Source organism: Rhinatrema bivittatum, chromosome 9 (assembly GCF_901001135.1).
Source record: "Rhinatrema bivittatum chromosome 9, aRhiBiv1.1, whole genome shotgun sequence".
Taxonomy (NCBI): Eukaryota; Metazoa; Chordata; class Amphibia; order Gymnophiona; family Rhinatrematidae; genus Rhinatrema; species Rhinatrema bivittatum.
Window position 1 is genome coordinate 137,090,752 of NC_042623.1, and position 19,475 is coordinate 137,110,226.

The following is a 19,475-nucleotide window of genomic DNA, read 5'->3' on the forward strand; positions in this document are numbered from 1 at the left end:
ATTTGTACAGCTGAAACCACCACCCCATGAGTCTTAATATTCCCTGGTCAGCAGACTCGAGGCAATAGCAGTTTATCCTGCCATAAGGGGAAGAGGTAGACAAGCTAATGCCATTAACTGCTCTGCTAATGCAGACTTATGGATGCAACCAGAAGCAGAAGGAGCTTCCTATTTAAAAAAAATTAGAACTGGGCACATTATTCTACTGGACAGGCATATTCACCTGGCTCCGCAATAGTTGTCATTATATTTTGCCAACACCTCCACCTTTTACCTTGGTTAAATGTAATGTTACATATTCTGTACACTTACTGCATTTTTCAAGGTGTATTCAGAGGTTATATTCTCAACTTCTTCTACTGTGTACGATGATACATCAGGACTGGAGGAAGGATTCTCACTGAACATTAATAACTGGTAATATTCTCCATTGGCTGCATGGGAAACATGACAGCACTGTGTTGAAGCCCTCAATTTTCAGTTTCATATAAATACTTGGAAAAAATATATACATACATATATACATACACGTTAGAAACCTAGCATTTCCACCTCTATACACATATACATACACACACAAACACTGGCCTAGTTTTAATCATTTTCACTACATGTGAAGACATACATAGATCGCATTTCTGACTGTAACAATTAACACTGAGACTTCCCACTGCCAGTCATTAATTCAAATTTGATCATATTATGATCACTATTGCCAAGTGGTCCCACCACCATTACCTCTCTCACCAAGTCCTGTGCTCCACTGAGAATTAGATCTAAAATTAGTTCCTGAACCAATTGCTCCATAAAACTGTCATTTATTCCATCCAGGAACTTTATCTCTATAGCAATTCTTGATGTTACATTTACCCACTCATTATTGGGGTAATTGAAATCTCCCAAGTAGCTCATTTAAAACAAATCGGAGAAAATTCTTTTTCACTCAACAAAATAATTAAGCTCTGGAATTCATTGCCAAATGATGTGGTTACAGCAGTTAATGTAACTGGGTTTAAAAAAAGTTTGGATAAGTTCCTAGAGGAGAAGTCCATAAACTGCTATTAATCAATAAGGAATAGTAGCTTGGGATCTATTTAATGTTTGGGTACTTGCCAAGTACTTGTGACTTGGATTGGCCACTGTTGGAAACAGGATGCTGGGCTTGATGGACCCTTGGTCTGACCAGTATGGCATCTCTTATGTTCTTATATAAGGTCCACAATATAGGAGCCATGGTAACAATTACCCACCTAGAATATACCCCCATTAAAGAGATGTACAAGACTGCAATACATTCACATCCCATTACTTTCTAGAGATGGCTTCCTAGTCAGATAGTGGGTTTGGACTGTGTTCTCCACTGCCACTTGAGAGTTAAAGCCCAATGTCATCCCTTAAATGGGCTCACTGTACTATGTATGTGACTTCAGAGAAAGCAAAGCTGCTTACCTGTAACAGGTATTCTATGAACACATCAGTTCATCAGTCATACCAATCCTCCCTCCTTCCCTTTAGAGCTGCTCTCTTCCAATTCAAAGCTATTATACAGAACACACCTGATACAAGCATGCAGCTTTGCTCTAATACAGTGGGCAGCTTTGCTCTAATACAGTGAGCTTTTGGTGCCCAGAGTGTGTTAATTCTTTTAGAGTCCCACATATCTGTGTGTGTTGTGTTTTAACTAAGTTACTTTATAGATGTTGTGCCTGCTTCAGTCCAGCTTCAGAAGGCTGCTGCAGTCCAAACTAACAAGGACACAGTTTTATGCTGTCATTTGAAGATATACCTTACAAACTGAAATATTATTAAAAACAAGGGATAATACCTTTAACTTGTTTTATGCACCGCAGGGCATATTTTAATGTTGCCAAGATGCTAGATTTGCCTTTGGTCCTTTTTTCAGGAGGGAGGAACATTCGTAGTTCTTTTAATGTCTTCATCAACTCCTTTTGATTTTTGGCTTTAGCAGGCTGTTCACTGCTAGAGAAAAAAATTTAAAAAAGGTATTCTAGACATTAGAACTAATTTTTCTACTTCATAAAAGCACATGGCTTTGATATATATATATATATATATATATATATATATATAACAAGGAAGCAAAGTATGAATTTTTTACATGGATTTTAAAATAATAATCAAGAACAACAAGAAATAACAAAAGTCTGTGGGGCCAGTGCACTAAGGCTACGTTAAAATGAATGCACGTGCTAACCCCTTTGAGCATGCACTATGTATGAAACCACTGACATAACACAAAGTGCATCATTTCACTTGAATGCTGGCACATTAATATTTAACATGCGAGCCTATGCAAAATAGGTACATAGCATGTGCAACAGCATGTTCTATGTTCATTGTGCCTCACGTGGACTAAAAAGAAGATCCCAGCCTGTACACACACACACACACACACCCCAAAACCAAAAACCCCAAGCCTCCTTCAACATCTCATCTACCGCCTAACCAATCAAAACTTTCAGGTTCAAGAGCCCATGGATGCGGGGCCATAGTATAACTGGATAGGAAAGTTTAAGCCTGTCTCTTCCTGCTGGCTCTCATTTGGGGAGGGGTGTGGGGTGCTCTGTTCTTTGGGCAGGTGAGGGGGGGGGGGGAAGAGAGAGGGGAAGCCTTTTTTAGTTAGTAAGCTTAGCACATGACAAGGTAGTAACATTAATGGATTTATGACTATGCTAAAAATATGTGCTAATTTTTACTGCACTTTGTTTTTAACATGATTTTAATACATTAGCCCCTATAGAGTATATTTATTAAGCCACAATAAGGCTATAATATGCAAAAAAGCAGCATTTATTGCATGTTAAATACTGTTTATCATGCAATATATCCATATCATGGTAATATTGCAAGATATTTTGTCAAATTAGCTGCTTTGCATGCATTTTCACATATAAATTTTTCAAATGCATGCACACCAGCTAATGCATAAGTAATCCTATAGTAATAAAATAGTGCAGCTTGCCAAAAAAAATAAGGGAAGCCATGTTATTTTAACAAAAATTGACGAGGTGTAGATATTTTGCTTAGTGAGCATCGAGAAGCTAGCACATGCCTGATGCTCCTGTGGCAAAATTTAAAGGGCTATGCAGCCTAAATAAAAAATCCCTCTGCAGGGCTCAGAAGACCCCCAGCAGCTCAAAAAGCTTAAAAAATATAAAAAACAATTGTGTGACACCCCGTCCCCCTTACCAAAGCCCTCTCCTTTCCAAAATTATCACCTCCTCAAGTTCTACACCCCCAAGGCCTCCAACCCCACTGTCTCCCCTTCCAAACCTCAAGCACATGGTGTCTAGTGGCCTCCATCACCAGTCCCAGACCCCCTTAGGTAAAAATAAGTCCCTGGTAGTCTAGTGGCCCACTCCCTAGAATTTCCCCAATATCCTGAGAAGACATCCCTGGTGTCTCATAGCAGCCTAGAACTCCCCTTAGATCCCAGGCAGTCAACGCCATTTTCCAAAAATGGCACGACTGGCCTTTGTCCCCAGCATGTGATAGGGGCAAAAGCCAGTTGATGCCATTTTGGACAATGGCGTCGACCAGCCCGGGACCTAGGGAGCACTCTGAACCACCACTAGACACAGGGACATCTTCTTAATGTTAGTCTGGGGTATGCTGGGTGGGCCACTAATCTACCAGGGATTTATTTTTAACTAAGGGGGTCTGGGTGGGGGACCAGTAGTTGCCAGGGATGAGATATGGAAGGGGACCGGGGGGGGGGGGGGGTTGGAGGTCTTGAGTGGAAGGAGAAGAACCAGGGGAGGCGAGAATTTTGGAAAGGAGAGGATTTTGAGAAGGGGGGTGGAGCATCACCGCGTGATTATTTTTAATATTTATTTAAAACTTTTCAGCCTGCTGGGCTGCCTCTAGACATGGTGGGTGGGGGGGGTGGAGATGCAGGGATTTTCCAAAGACCCCCGGGAGGGGGGTTTTTCACTTTGGGAGGAAGGTGTTTTTGGACCACATGGCTCTTTAATAAAATGGCAGTCTCGGGTGAAATGGGACACCATCATGTGTTTTTTCGTGTTCCGTAGTGGTATTTTTTATTGCAGGTTTTTTTTCCACGATAAAACTAGCATCATAAACTGTGACAGTATTTTCCCAGACAGGGGCAAAATATTGCAGGAACATGCCATGTGATATTTTGTTCCTCATGGTAAAATATTGCGGCTTGTTAAATTACCTCCTATGTATGAATATACGTTTCTAATTCCAAAAGCACCAAACTAAAGAGGAATCAAATACTACATACAAATTCTGAAAATAGTAAAACAAGAGTGGTTGCTATATAATTTTTCAAAAAGAAAAACTGGCATAAAAAATTATAATATATAATGTGGGACATTAACTTACAATGCACTCACTGAAAAAAACTGTGCTTTCAAACAGTATCATTTAATCTTCCCAAAACGTTTTTTTCTTCAGCTGGAAGTGTGTGAAAAAAGTGCTCACTTATTTAAATCAGTGCATCCATATAATACCTTAATCAGAAACTTTAGAGTCAGATATTAATTATGGAATTAATTTACATGGCATCTATGTGTATTATTTGAATTGATTCTCTTTGTGCAAATTGAAATCAATGTATATAGACATTTTCCCCTTGAAACAGCTATTTTATGGAACTGCCTGTTATACAGTATTCTCAAAAAAGTGAAATTTGGTCTTACCTGCTAATTTCCTCTCTTTGATTCCTGCCATAACAGTCCAGACAATGGGTTATGCTCCTTTACCTATTCATGGAGGCAGAGAACAACTAGTTGTTGATTCCACCCTATCTAAGGTCACATGCTGACCTCAGCTTACCAGTATGCCATATGGTATATCTAGTCTTCCCATCTGCCCAGTTATTTTAACTTTATAATTCCCATCACTTCCTTAGAGAACCCTTGTATATATCCCATGCTTTCTTGAATTCAGATACTGTTTTGTCTCAACCACCTCCACTGGAAGGCTGTTTGAAGCATCCACTATCCTCTCTGTGGACAAATGTTTCCTGATTACTCCTGAGTCCGTAGTTCCTTGCCTCCTCCTTACTTCCACTTTTATGAATAGGAACCACATCAGTCCGTTTCCAATCCTCTGGAACTACTCCCAAAGCATTGAAAAGTCAACCAGTGGAGCTGCCAGGACATCTCTAAGTTCACTTTATCTACTTTAAGTTTACTAGCTCCCCATGAACACACAATTCAAAAAATCAATTGATGTTTACCCCCTTCCAATTGTATCTGTGTTTGTTTTATAAGGTCCTACTGCAGGCCCTGCCACAGTAAACAAACAGAAATATCTGTTAAGCAATTTTGCTTTTTCCTCATCAGCTTCTACATATAGCTCCCCTTCACCACTGACTCTCACAATGTCACTTTTGGACCTCCTTCTATCAATAACAGATCTAAATAAAAGTCTTGTCCCTCCCATTTTATTGTATTTGCTTTTTTTTCTTCTATCTGAATTTTTGCATTCCTGACTTCTTTTCCAGCTTCTCTTAATTTTTCCAGATATTGCCAGTCTTCCTCTTTCTGCGATCTCGTGTAGTTTATGAATGCTAACCTTTTCAGCTCCTTCTTTAGAAAACCATAGTGCCTCTTTTATTTACTTTCCTAACAAAGAGATAAGTTGCCCTTATGATATTTCCTTTTAGTTTTGCCAACTACTCTTCTACATGCCCTAGATTTTCCCATCTAGCTAATGACTACTTGAGGTATTCCCCCATTTTAACAAAGTTGCAGGGAGAGAATCAACAGTGATCACCTCCAAACTTTGGAAGACTGCCTAACAACAAACCTAAGAGAGGCCCCCAAACTTTAAGTTAAAAGAGCTATAGATACATCCAGTCATACAGGGAGAGGAAAGAGAGAATAGAGTAAATCAACTTGCAGTCTGGGAAGGTCCTGGACTGGTCTGGAAGAATTTAAAGAAAGGAAATGAAATTAGCCTGGAAAACTAAATTTCATCCTCCTTATTGTCCCACCACACCAGTCCAGACAAGTAGGATGTACCAAAAGACATCCCTCAGAATGGGTTGGATACTGCTAGATGCTCTTAAAATTTATTAAGCCAAAGGGGGCATCCTCTCTGGGAGTATCTGTAGGGGTTTTATGGTGCTTGCAGGGAGGCCCAGGAGGAGGGAGTTGCAATAGTGATAAATTGTGATAAATAATGAGGATATTGAATATTTGTTTTACCTTCTATTATTAACTTTTCTTTTTTGTAATAATTATATTGTATCCTTATGTTTTCTTATCGAATATGTTTGTATTCGAATTTACTTTATTTTTATTGAAAATTAAATTTAAAAAAAGGGGGAAAAAATGAACACTGAGGAACTACTTGATCAAAGCACAAATACTTGGGTCATTGTGAAGAGAGCAAAAACTCGCATTGCCACAGTAGCAGAATAAAAAAAGACTGAGGAGACTTGTGCAAGGCTGGTACACAGGAACTACAGTGCATGCTCAGGAAGATACTTTCTAAGCTCTGAGAGTGTGCCTCTGGGCCAGTACCATCAGATGATATCAACCACTTGTGTGGCTATTTTTATTCTGTTGATCTACGAAGAAAAGCAGAACCACACAACTCCTTATTTTATTTATTTAGATTTAGTTCATTTCTTTTCATTGGTAGCTCAACGTGAGTTACATTCAAGTACAGTAGGTATATCCCTGTCTCCAGAAGGTTTATAAATCTAAGGGCCTGATTTACTAAGGCCTTTTTCGCATTCTGTATCAATGAGGAAAAAAGAACTTAGTAAGGGGGGCATTCTTGAAATCGCGATGGGCCATTATCGCGTGCATTAGGGCATGATAACGCACTCAATAACTACCGCTTTGCAAATTGAAAATATAAATTAGGGAAAGGGGAGGAGTTTGGGTGGAGTTTATGCGGGGTTCAGGAAAATTTGGGTCTTGTAGTGCTGCACATGATAATGTATCGCACATTATCACCCGCATTAGCGCGGAAATAGCTATAGCTATTTCATTGGTGCCATGGGGGCGATAGTGTGCAGCGCGGCTGCAACTGTGGAGGGGAAAACTCGCTGTTGCAATGCGGCCACCTACCATCACCCCGCCCCTTTTTTTCACGCTCATCATTCCGCTATATTTATAGTGGAATGATGAATCCAGGGGTAAGTTTATACCTATAACAATGGAGGGCTAAGGCCTGGATTTTCTAAAATCGCAGGCCTTAGTGAATCGCGTGGTACCGGGGGGGGGGGGGGGGGGGGCCTGCGAAAGCCGGCAGCGCACCACCGTGGTGCTATCGCTGCCGGCTTTCGCAAACCAATAGCGCTACCGTGAAAGGTGGTGCTATTGGGCGAGTTACTGGCGGCGATAAGGGGCCTTACCTTTTCGCCGTCAGCGATATCTTCGCTGCGTCTGCCCCGTGCCACCCCGACTCTTCCCCTTCCGGTGCCGACTTCGCCCCGACTCAGCTATCACACACGAAAAGGGACTTTTCACATGCGAAAGCTACAGAAAATGACCTCCTAAGTGACTTGCTCAAGGTGACAAGGAGCAGCAGCAGCAGCAGCAGGATTTTAACCCTGGCTTCCCTGCTTCTTAGCCTGCTGCTCTAACCACTAAGTTCCCCTATTTAACTCCCATAGGAACAAAAAGAGTGCTCTGCTGTCTAAGGGATCTGCATTTAATATCAATATAATTTCTAAGTCACATGACTCAAATCCCTGCTCAGCACGATAGCTTTGAGATAGACACAAAGAAGGCCATATTCAAAAGCCATTTAGATGGATAACGTAATAGCTATCTGTCTAAATGGCTTATCTGGCTATATTTAGTCCTTATCTGGTTAAATTCTAGCTGGACAAGAAGGGGGCGTTATGGGAAGGAACAGTATTCAGAGTTAGCTGGTTAGCCATTTACCTTCTGTGGCTAACTCTGGTCGGGCGGTAAGACTGTCTTAAAGTTAGGTTAGACATAACTGGATAACTTTAAGATAGCCGGGTATATTCAGTGGTGTGGTTGCGTTGAATATACACTGCTAGTTAGCCAGTTATGTATGACCGGCTAACTAGCGCAGCCACACAGCGTCTGACTATGGACCTCAAGTACCATCTGTAACTGGGTTACAACAACTACAATTAATAAACAGCTTCATAAAGGAACAAGATAAAAACATAAATATCAAGTGTTTTGTCCTCTTTTGTCTTTTAGTTCTAACAGCATGAGTTAAAAATTCTCATTGACAAAAAAACATTCATCTGCATGATTCAGAAACCTAGTTATAGAAACATACTAGTTTTATGCAGCACTTACACCTCAAAAGCAACACATTTTGCCAAATATTTCTTTAATCTAGGGCATTTTGAGAATTTGATATCACACTTACCTGCATCCACTAGTAGAAGGATTATGCTCAGAGCTTGCCATCATAAGACTGAAAGCATTTGAGCTGCAAGGAGGAGAAGGACTTTGAAAGTTCGAACTGTTTATTAGGAGAAATTAAAGTAAATCACATTAGTTTCATAGATTTTGCTTGCCTTTACAATTTTTTAAAATCTTGTTTGTTCATGAGGCTTGTGTGTAAATTAAAAAAAAAAGGTTTCCTTCTCCCATTCTAAGTATATGGACTAATCACTAATTAGAGGGTTAGAGTACACAGAATAATTTGACACTGGTTGGTAGAAAAACAAAGTAATTTAGATAAGTTTTAGTCATTAGTGAGAAGAGAACACCTAAGTAAAGTTCAGGGGGAGCTCAATTAGTAATATCATAGTAAATCATTTAGGTAATTACTTTTAGTTGGTCTGATCTTTAGTAGCCAAGGCTAAGAGGGTTCTTTATAGAGTACACACCAGATAGACACAAACATACATTTTACAAACTAAAAGATGGTTTGGGATAATAATTATGTATAATAATATCTATTAATGACCATAGACAAATAAGTGTAAAATTAACCCTGTCCAAAATTAGAAGAAATAGGTATATTAGAAATCATAGGTACACAGATTAAGATCATAGATTAGGATACATTACTAGCCACCAGTTGGAGAAAAATACTGCTTTGTACCAGGAAGGGGAGGGATAACAAGTGATTTAGGTGCAATTTAGTCATCTGCACATAAACAAAAATAAATATATTCCTGTGGGAGCTTTTTGGTAGCATTGTATTAGATCTTTGTAATAATTATTTCTGGTTGCTTCAGTAAGCAAGCAGGACTACAAACACGGATTCTGAGTGAAATGGAAGTTAGATTGCACAGGATAGCTAATTTTTACTTGTAGAACATTTGAGGAAAAGGTAAGGAATTTGGTAGGTCTCTCATTCTTTTTCCATCAGCTGAAGGATGGCTAGGTATCATTGTAACACCAAAGCTGTCACCATTGTTACTACTACTATTGCTGTCCAGAAGTATATCCTGATTCACAGGAAGGAATTGGTTCGGTGTGAAAGATGTCTGCAGATTGACTTTCTCAGAAAACAGGAGGTGGAACTCCAAGAAGAGGTTGCAAGACTTGAGAAGCATCCAGGAGAATAAAGATTACATCAATGAAATGCTTAACAAAGCTCAAAGATGGAAAATTCAAGCGAAGGGAACGTGAAGCTGAACCACAAGACAACATCTGGACCCAGATTACTACAGCCACTAAAATCTATATCCTGACTCTGATTTCCCTTGAACAGATATGTGATATGCAGATATCCCAGATATGCGGTCCTGGAAGGAGAAGAGGAGGAACCATGCCAGAATGAGGAGGAACTAAACATACAAATCGCAAAGCTGTGGGCTCAAGAATCACTTTACCTGGGAGGTGGAGGTTACTGGTGGTTGGTGATTCACTTCTGAGGGCCAAACGGGCATCCAGCTGCTGACCAGACATTTCCCAGGAAGTTTTCTGTCTTCTGAGTGTCAAAATCCAAGAAATTACAGAGATTTTGACAAAACTCTTCAAGCCTATTTGTTGCAGAAGTGGACCCTTAGGCCAAGGTGGAGTTGCAGCAACCTGTAGGGAGAAGCCATGCAGGTCCCCACCATCAGAATGTGGAGTTTGCAGGAGTAAAGACCCAACTGGAGCTTCACCAACCCTCATTCCCCTTAGGTTGAGCCCTCTGGTGCCAGGACTGGTTGGACTTAGGCACTGGCCTCTGTGGAGGTGAAGATCTGATCTGAAGCTTGGTAGACAAGACAGGCCAGCACAGTGGGAAGCACAGTCGGGTCAGGCCACAATCTGGACAGGCGACAGGCAGCAGAGTCTGGACAAGGCAGATGTTGGAGGAGGGCCAAGTTCAATCGAAGATGAGGTACAGGCTGTGGTCAGTGGCAGGTGGAGGTCAAACAGCGTCAGGGTCCAGTCCAAAGTCAAAGCCAGAAGATCAATCCAAGGAAGAAGATGAAGAGGAGGAACACGAGGGCCCACAGGAACAGGAGATGCTGAAGACAGAAGTCAGGAAGACCGACCACAAACAAGGAGATCCAGAGACAACCAGATGGCTGGAACCAAGGAAAGAAGACACGGACTCAGGAACACCACAGTGAAGACAGGAACCAGGAAGCAGGAACATTGGCAAATCACTTCTCTAGGAGGAGTTGACTTATTGCCAAGGCATCTATGGAGCTCAGGAGGGAGCCTAACTACAGAGCAGTCCCTGAGGTCATCGGGAGGTGCCATGGGAGATTTCCCACCGCGCCCTTTAAGAAGCGCTAAGTCCAATAAAGTTTGTATGTCGTTATTAAATTGTAGTCAGAAAGGTATGCAAAAACAGAAGTTTGTGTGTTTGTATTAAATAGTAGGGATGTGAATCGATTTTTAACGATTTAAATTATCGTCCGATATTTTTAATATCGTCATTAATCATTAAAGAGTGCGATACAATAGAAATTCTCCCGATTTATCGTAAAAAAATTGTTAATTGGGTTAGTGCGCACTAACGGGAGTTAGTGCGCACTACCCATTGTTAGTGCGCACTAACAGAAAATGAAACATTTTGACACTTTTCAGGTCAGTTAAGGTCAGTTAGGAAGGAATATGTATTCCTACTGGCTGCCCTCTTATCTATTGATGTTACCAAGGTTCCCACTGAGGTGATGGTTTAATATATGGGGGATGGGAAATGGAAACGGTTGGTAGCTTGACAAAGGGAAGGGAAGGGGGAGGTGAAGGGCCAAACAGGACTCCCTGGTCTCTGAAGGACAGCTCTCTTCAGAAAATCAGACCTGAATGCAGGGGCTGTCTCCCCCTTCACATCCTTCTCCCCCCCCTCCATTCACTGCTGGTATATGGGAGAGAGAAGGGGAGGGGGAGGTGAAGGGCCAAGCAGGACTCCCTGGTCTCTGAAGGACAGCTCTCTTCAGAAAATCAGAGCTGCTGAATGCAGGGGCTGTCTCCCCCTTCACATCCCTCTCCCCCCCATTCACTGCTAGTATATGGGAGAGAGAAGGGGAGGGGGAGGTGAAGGGCCAAGCAGGACTCCCTGGTCTCTGAAGGACAGCTCTCTTCAGAAAATCAGAGCTGCTGAATGCAGGGGCTGTCTCCCCCTTCATATCCCTCTCCCCCCCCCTCCATTCACTGCTGGTATATGGGAGAGAGAAGGGGAGAAGGAGGTGAAGGGCCAAGCAGGACTCCCTGGTCTCTGAAGGACAGCTCTCTTCAGAAAATCAGACCTGCTGAATGCAGGGGCTGTCTCCCCCTTCACATCCCTCTCCCTCCCCCCCATTCACTGCTGGTATATGGGAGAGAGAAGGGGAGGGGGAGGTGAAGGGCCAAGCAGGACTCCCTGGTCTCTGAAGGACAGCTCTCTTCAGAAAATCAGACCTGAATGCAGGGCTGTCTCCCCCTTCACATCCCTGCTCCCCCTCACCCACACTGCTGGTATATGGGAGAGAGGAGGGGGCGGGGAGGTGAAGGGCCATGCAGTCTCTGAAGGACAGCTGTCTGTTCAGAAGTTCAGATGGGCCATGCAGATAAAATTAGTGAGAAAACTGTGCTCAAGTTTGCAGTTCCTGTGTTAAACTAAACTTCTTTTTTTCACTAGAGTAGAATAAAATAAAATGAAGTACTTTGTGTATTAAACTAAAGAAACTTTACATAACATGAAATTAAGTACTTCTCTATATTCTACTTTAGTGAAACAAAACATTTAATAAAGAAACTTGCAACCTGAGCTTCAAAACATTAACATACTATAGAAAAACTAAACAAAAAACTTTATTATTAATTTATTATATTTACAGTGGTTAAATTTAAAGAGCAGGCTGAGGCTAGACTGGCTACTGGTTAGTGGCTACTGCTGGCACTGTCACTGCTGCAGCCTGCTGGCACTTTTTTTCTCTTTCTGACTAGTGCGTGCTATATCTGGTAGCAAAATGGCCAACAGGGACAGCACCAAGCATACGCGGCTTAGTGTACACCTCTAGCTAATGAACATTTCCTCAAATGTTACTTTTAAACCATTAAGTAACAATTTTTTGATAGTGCGCACTAACTCGCGTTAGTGCGTACTATTCAGAAAAATGATTTTTTGGCAAAAAAGTCATGCCGATCAGATTTTTTTCTCCCCCCAGCCAATCCAGATGGTTAAAACGATCGGGCACACGATTCACATCCCTATTAAATAGATAGTCAAAAAGGAAGGCAAAAAACAGAAGTTTGTGTGTTTGTATTTCCCAACCCCCCACCCACCCCCAGCCCATCCTTTAATGTATAGGCATGTGACACTTTCACACTAAAAAAAAAAAAAAAAATTATTCAGCCTTTAGCCTTTTAACTTAAATTCAGAAATTCCCAACACCTTATCAAGAGTTTAATCATTCTCCTGTAGGTTAGTACCAGATATAAAGTGTTTACACTAATATATTTAAAGGACCCTAATTGTACACATTCCTACTCCCATAGCAACTTAAAACTTAACTAGGAAGTGAACAAATTTAAGATGAAGGCAACAGTCCAGAAGCAAGAGGAGGACCTCCCCGTCTTTTGCATCGAGTGTCACCTGTATGATTTTTTACCCACTGGTGAGAAATTGTACGTGTGCATCCGATGCAAAGAGCTCCCATCTCTCAGAGAAAGAATCCGATCTGTGGAGGTTAGAGTGGCTAACCTGGAGGAGCTGAGGCACACAAAGATGTATATAGATGAGAAATTCAGGGACATAGTAGCCAAGTCTCAACTCCAGTCTGGCAGTCGTAGTGCTGCCTTGGAGGAGGAAGCTCTCATGATTGGAGAGCATCAACCTGGTGCAGCAGGAAACAATCCTGTAGCAAGGACCTGCTCTCCTGGTGGTGCATTGTCCTCTCGCACCAAGCATGTGTTTCCCAGGGCTACTGCCTAGGAGGGATGGGTTAGGTCGGCCATCATAGTTGGTGATTCAATTATTAGGAATGTAGCCAACTGGTTGGCTGGTGGGTGTGAGGATCATTCAGTGACATGTCTATCTGGTGTGAAGTTGGCAGACCTCACACTTCACCTAGATAGGATTTTAGACAGTGGTGGGGAGGAGCCGGCTGTCGTGGTACATGTGGGCACCAACAACATAAGAAAATGTGGGAGGGAGGTTCTGGAATCCAAATTTAGGCTCTTAGGTAGAAACCTGAAATCCAGAACCTCCAGGTTATCATTAAGAACATAAGAACATGCCATACTGGGTCAGACCAAGGGTCCATCATGCCCAGCATCCTGTCTCCAACAGTGGCCAATCCAGGCCATAAGAACCTGGCAAGTACCCAAAAACCAAGTCTATCCCATATTACTGTTGCTAGTAATAGCAGTGGCTGTTTTCTAAGTCAGCTTAATTAATAGCAGGTAATGGACTTCTCCTCCAAGAACTTATCCAATCCTTTTCTAAACCCAGCTACACTAACTGCACTAACCACATTCGCTGGCAACAAATTCCAGAGTTTAATTGTGCTTTGAGTGAAAAAGAACTTTCTCCGATTAGTTTTAAATGTGCCACATGCTAACTTCATGGAGTGCCCCCTAGTCTTTCTATTATCCGAAAGAGTAAATAACCGATTCACATTTACCCTCTCATGATTTTAAACACCTCTATCATATCCCCTCTCAGCCGTCTCTTCTCCAAGCTGAACAGTCCTAGTCTTTCCTCATAGGGGAGCTGTTCCATCCCCTTTATCATTTTGGTAGCCCTTCTCTCTACCTTCTCCATTGCAATTATATCTTTTTTGAGATGCGGCGACCAGAATTGTACACAATATTCTAGATGCGGTCTCACCATGGAGCGATAAAGAGAGTATTATGACAATATCTGTTTTATTCACCATTCCCTTTCTAATAATTCCCAACATTCTGTTTGCTTTTTTGACTGCCTCAGCACACTGAACCAACTATTTCAATGTGTTATCCACTATGACACCTAGATCTCTTCCTTGGGTGGTAGCTCCTAATATGGAACCCAACATTGTGTAACAATAGCATGGGTTATTTTTCCCTATATGCATCACCTTGCACTTAGCCACATTAAATTTCATCTGCCATTGTGATGCCCAATTTTCCAGTTTCACAAGGTCTTCCTGCAATTTATCACAAACTGCTTGTGATTTAACTACTCTGAATATTTTTTGTATCATTTGCAAATTTGATTACCTCACTCATCGTATTCCTTTCCAGATCATTCATAAATATATTGAAAAGTACAGGTCCCAATACAGATCCCTGAGGCACTCCACTGTCCACTCCCTTCCACTGTGGAAATTGTCCATTTAATCCTACTCTCTGTTTCCTATCTTTTAGCCAGTTTGTAATCCACAAAGGGACATCGCCACCTATCCCATGACTTTTTACTTTTCCTAGAAGCCTCTCATGAGGAACTTTGTCAAACGCCTTTTGAAAATCAAGATACACTACATCTACCGGTTCACCTTTATATACATGTTTATTAACTCCTTCAAAAAAGTGAAGCAGATTTGTGAGGCAAAATTTGCCTTAGGTAAAGCCATACTGACTTTGTTCCATTGAACCATGTCTTTCTATATGTTCTCTGATTTTGATATTTAGAACACTTTCCTCTATTTTTCCTGGCACTGAAGTCAGGCTAACTGGTCTGTAGTTTCCCGGATTGCCTCTGGAGCCCTTTTTAAATATTGGGGTTACATTAGCCACCCTCCAGTCTTCAGGTACAATGGATGATTTTAGTGATAGGTTACAAATTTTTACTAATAGATCTAAAATTTCATTTTTTAGTTCTTTCAGAACCCTGCAGTGTATACCATCTGGACCAGTTGATTTACTACTCTTCAGTTTGTCAATCAGGCCTACCACATCTTCTAGGTTCATAATGATTTGGTTCAGTCCATCTGAATCATTACCTGTGAAAACCTTCTCCAGAACGGGTATCTCCCTAACATCCTCTTCAGTAAACACCGAAGCAAAGAAATTGTTTAATCTTTCCATGATGGCCTTATCTTCTCTAATTGCCCCTGTACAGTTATGGCAATTCAAGTGGGAATATCAGCCGTTGAGCTGTCGCTGGTATTTCTTCAGAGTCTGCGTCCCCCTTTATTGACACGTTGCCAACGTGGTGTAACAGGTCTGGAGCTGATAGACGCGGCGACACTTGGGGCTGGCATGTCCACCGATATTCCCGCTGCTTTCAGAGCTTGCACTGCTTCATCCACTGTGCGTACTTTGTACGATTTCCCTTCTATCTGAAACCATAAGCCGAAAGGGAAAAGCCAGCGGTATCGGATTGACGCTGAAGACAGAGCAGAGGTTATAGGTCTGAAAGTCAGTCGCTTGCACAGGGTGCTAGAAGCCAAGTCCGCATAGATGGTGATCTCATTCTCCTCCCAGTTCCAAATCCAGCGTTGTCTCGCTGCATTAGCTATCTTTTCTTTATAGGCAAATGAATGAAAACATACCACGATGTCCCATGGCCTGTTCACAATCCTGGGCCCCAGGGACCTGTGTGCCCTTTCAATCCGCAGAGTGGCAGGAGTTCCCTCTGTATAGGTCTCCCTTTCCCCCAGGATCATATTGCAGATGTTCTGTATCACCAAGGAGCAGTCAGCGTAGTCCTCCTTTTCTGGTATGCCTTTAAAACGTAGATTACAAAGTCTAGACCTATTCTCTAGGTCTTCAAGTTTGTCTGCCATTTCAGACAGGGTGGAGTGTAAAGTTGTTAAAGCTGTTTGTTGCTTAGACCAGCGCTCCTCATGTTCATCCAGTCTGATGTCTACGTCATCGAGCCTGCGGCCCAGCTCCGCGTGGTCCTCACGAATTTCTTGTAAAGTTACGACGATCTCGGCTTTAAAAGATTTTATATCCTGGCAGATCTCCATAAACCAGGATCAGAGTTCCGCATGGGAGGGGAGCTCTGAGTCCGGCTTCCCCGGCTCTCCACCCTCATTCCCCGATTCCTCCGGGCCGTGCTCGGCTGCATTTTGTGCGCCTCAGGATTAACTTCTTCTCTCCCTTTGCTGTAGGAGAATTTTTTAAAGTCGACTGTCTTTTTTTTATTCGCCATGTGCCTGGTGGTTTTCGCTGACGATTGCTCACAAAATCGTGCTGAATCATGTGGGTAAACGCTTAAATTTCTCACAAAAAGCCCCAGGAGACAAGGAGCTCCGTTTTAGCTGACTGGCATGGTAAGTGACGTCACTTCCTCCTCTAATTGCCCCTTTAACCCCTCGATCATCTAACGGTCCAACTGACTCCCTCACAGGCTTTCTGCTTCAGATATATTTTAAAAGGTTTTTACTGTGAGTGTTTGCATCTAGGCCAAATTCTATGCTTTTCAGGCTTTGTGCCTATCTTCTGAAGATTTAGAATATGCAGAATGTGCAGTTGTCAGTCTGTTATAAATTTTTGTTTTTATATATGTGCCTATAGGATGTTTTTATTGTATATGAATTTATAATTAACATTTTTGTGATTTATTGGTTCATTTGTCAACATTTGTTTTAGACACATTTCATTATCGGTTATTTATTGTGTATTCCTTGCTATCAGTCCATTGGTTTTTGGACATTTCTCTCTTGTGATAGATTGCCTCTCTGTGTTGTTCTCCAATGTTTCTGAAAACAACAGAAATTTTAAATGGGAAAGCAAGGCAACATATATAGCATAACATCTCCCACAGTGATCTACAAGCCATCACTCCAATAAAAACACAGGATGCAACAAAAGACCTACAACTTTCATTTTTATGCCCGATCAGAAGCACTGGAAAATTTGGACCAGTAATTCAGCAAAAAAAAAAAAAAATCCACAAAATTGGACCATGATAAAATGCATACTTGTAGTTGCATAGTCCTGTTATTTACAGGCTTCTGTATTAACTGCCTTCAAGGATGATTCAACCTGGTTAATTTGAAATACACTACTATACAATTTCAGAAAGTGAAAACAAAATTAAATGTCAAAATAAAAATCTATATTCTCAGTAATTCAGTGGCTTGTGCTATCTCTGCTGGTAATCCAAATAAATTTATGAATAAGTAAAGAGACTGAAACTGAGGTCAGCGTGTAGTATCAGAGGTAAGGTCAGGCAGAGAAAGAGAACATTCAGTTGGGAGCAGTTCATTACTGAGATCTGCAACTAAATGTACAGCCTACATAATGTAATGATTTAAATCAGCAACACTTTGCAAGCTGCACAATCAATCATCTGCATAAGGGATTTTAATATTAATTACTGACAATCAGCCATTACAACTTTTTGCACTCTAATAACCAGTATAGCCAAAACAAACCCCAATTGCATGAAAGCATAAAAAGGTTAGCTGCATGTGTGCATGTTCTTTTTCAAGGAGCATGTTCTTTGTTCTGATGTCAAAGGAAAATAGGTTAGTTATGAAACATAGGTTACAACTGGCAGGTAATCTTTAGAAAAATGGGCAGAGAACCAAAGGCAAGAAAGTTTCAAAAGATGGTCTCCCAAATGAGAAATGAAACCAACGTAACAAATCCTTTTCCCAGATTTATATATTCTATTCCCATCTGATCCTGCATCCCTCCATCACTTTGAAGACAGTCTGAGTTTAAAAAAACAAATCCACAAATTGTTCACATTAATTAAATAAATATATTCTAAGAGAAAGTGAAATAATTCTATTGTAGGGGAAGCCACATTACATAACCCTGGCAAAGGTAAAGATATTTACGACATAGTAAAACTACCTCTTGTGGCTTTCCGAAGACTCCACCAGCATTGCTGAATCTTTACCATTGGAATTTTCCAGAGATACATTGCTTTGGGATTCATTTCCACTGGAGTCATGGCTACTGGAGTAGATCTCATTTAAATCATTGCCACTCATTCCACTGCTCATCTCCATGTCCTCATGCAGAGCCTCTTGACCATGTCCATTTATCTCCTCAGTAAGCATTTCTGCTGCCTCGTGCACAGGCTCTGAATACCCACTTAACTGCACTAAGGGGACCGATTGTGGAGAAACATTTCCATCAAATTCAAGATTTTGCTCTGGGGTTGGTTCTTCGATGCTGCGGTAAAGATTTCCAATTGTAGAACAGTCTTTTGACATGTCATCAGATTTAGCTGCAGAAATTAAAAATTAGCAAGTTGATAGTCATAATTAAACTGTGTGGAAGGTTTTTCCTCCCGGTTTTTTTTTTTTTTTTTTTACTGCACAAGTCCAGAAACCTAGAAGAGAAGGCAGAATGGAAATCAGAACTTTAGAAAATAAGATGGTAACTTTCAAACCGGTGCGCGGGCACACTTTGGCACGTGTGGGTCGGCACACGTTCAGACCCGCGGCCATTTTATAATGCGCGTGCCCATATGTGTGCATGTTATAAAACAGCCTGGCTGCGTGCACATGTGCCCAATTTTAAGTGGGCACGTGCAAATCCCGAGTCTACTGTGTAAGTCAGAGTATTTTATAACAGGTGCGCGTCCACGCCAGTGCCAGTTTCTCCAGTTCGTCTACCAGTTCGCCCAGTTAAGAGCTAGGTCTCGCAAACACCCCCCCCCCCCCCCCCCCCCCACTTACGCCAGACCCTTTAAACCTGGCAGAAATATCTGGTTTTAATTTTTTTTTAAACTTATACCTCCTCCTAGCAGAAGTAAAAACCTACATGGCAGTGGCAAGGCGTTACGTATACATCTGACCATGCCCCCAAATGCCCACACCCCATTTTGAAATCAAGTGAGATGTGCTTGCAGCAGGAGATACGCACATATCTGGGCGGCTTTTAAAATTCGGTTGGTGTGCGTAGGCCCGACCCTGTGCGCATATCCCCTAATCGATGTGCACGCCAGGCTTTGAAAATTCACCTTTAAATGTGAGTAGCCAGCAGAACATCAATACAGAGCTGCCATTATCACCCAAGGCTACATTTACAGTTCTGGAGAACGGAATTTCATTGGAACACCCTCTTCATTAAAAAAAAACCAAAAATAAAGATATGTGAAATACTCAACTTCAGGAGAAAAATATTCACTGGTTTGAAGTTACCATACGGCAAGTTTTTAGGAGGGGTCGGAAGCCACCTCAGTAGTTTGATACAATGATAATTCCTAAC

At 41.5% G+C, this 19,475-nt stretch overlaps 1 protein-coding gene across 1 annotated transcript in view; it reads right to left on the minus strand.

Moving 5' to 3' along the window:
• PER2 (period circadian regulator 2) overlaps window positions 1–18,479 on the minus strand; it is an 89,743-nt gene extending 71,264 nt beyond the window's left edge. The window contains 5 exon segments of the mRNA XM_029616002.1: window positions 313–434; window positions 1,826–1,980; window positions 8,365–8,427; window positions 14,435–14,440; window positions 18,111–18,479. Coding sequence (XP_029471862.1) covers window positions 313–434; window positions 1,826–1,980; window positions 8,365–8,427; window positions 14,435–14,440; window positions 18,111–18,475 — 711 coding nt within the window. The 5' untranslated portion in view covers window positions 18,476–18,479.
• Between the last annotated feature and the right edge of the window lie 996 nt (window positions 18,480–19,475).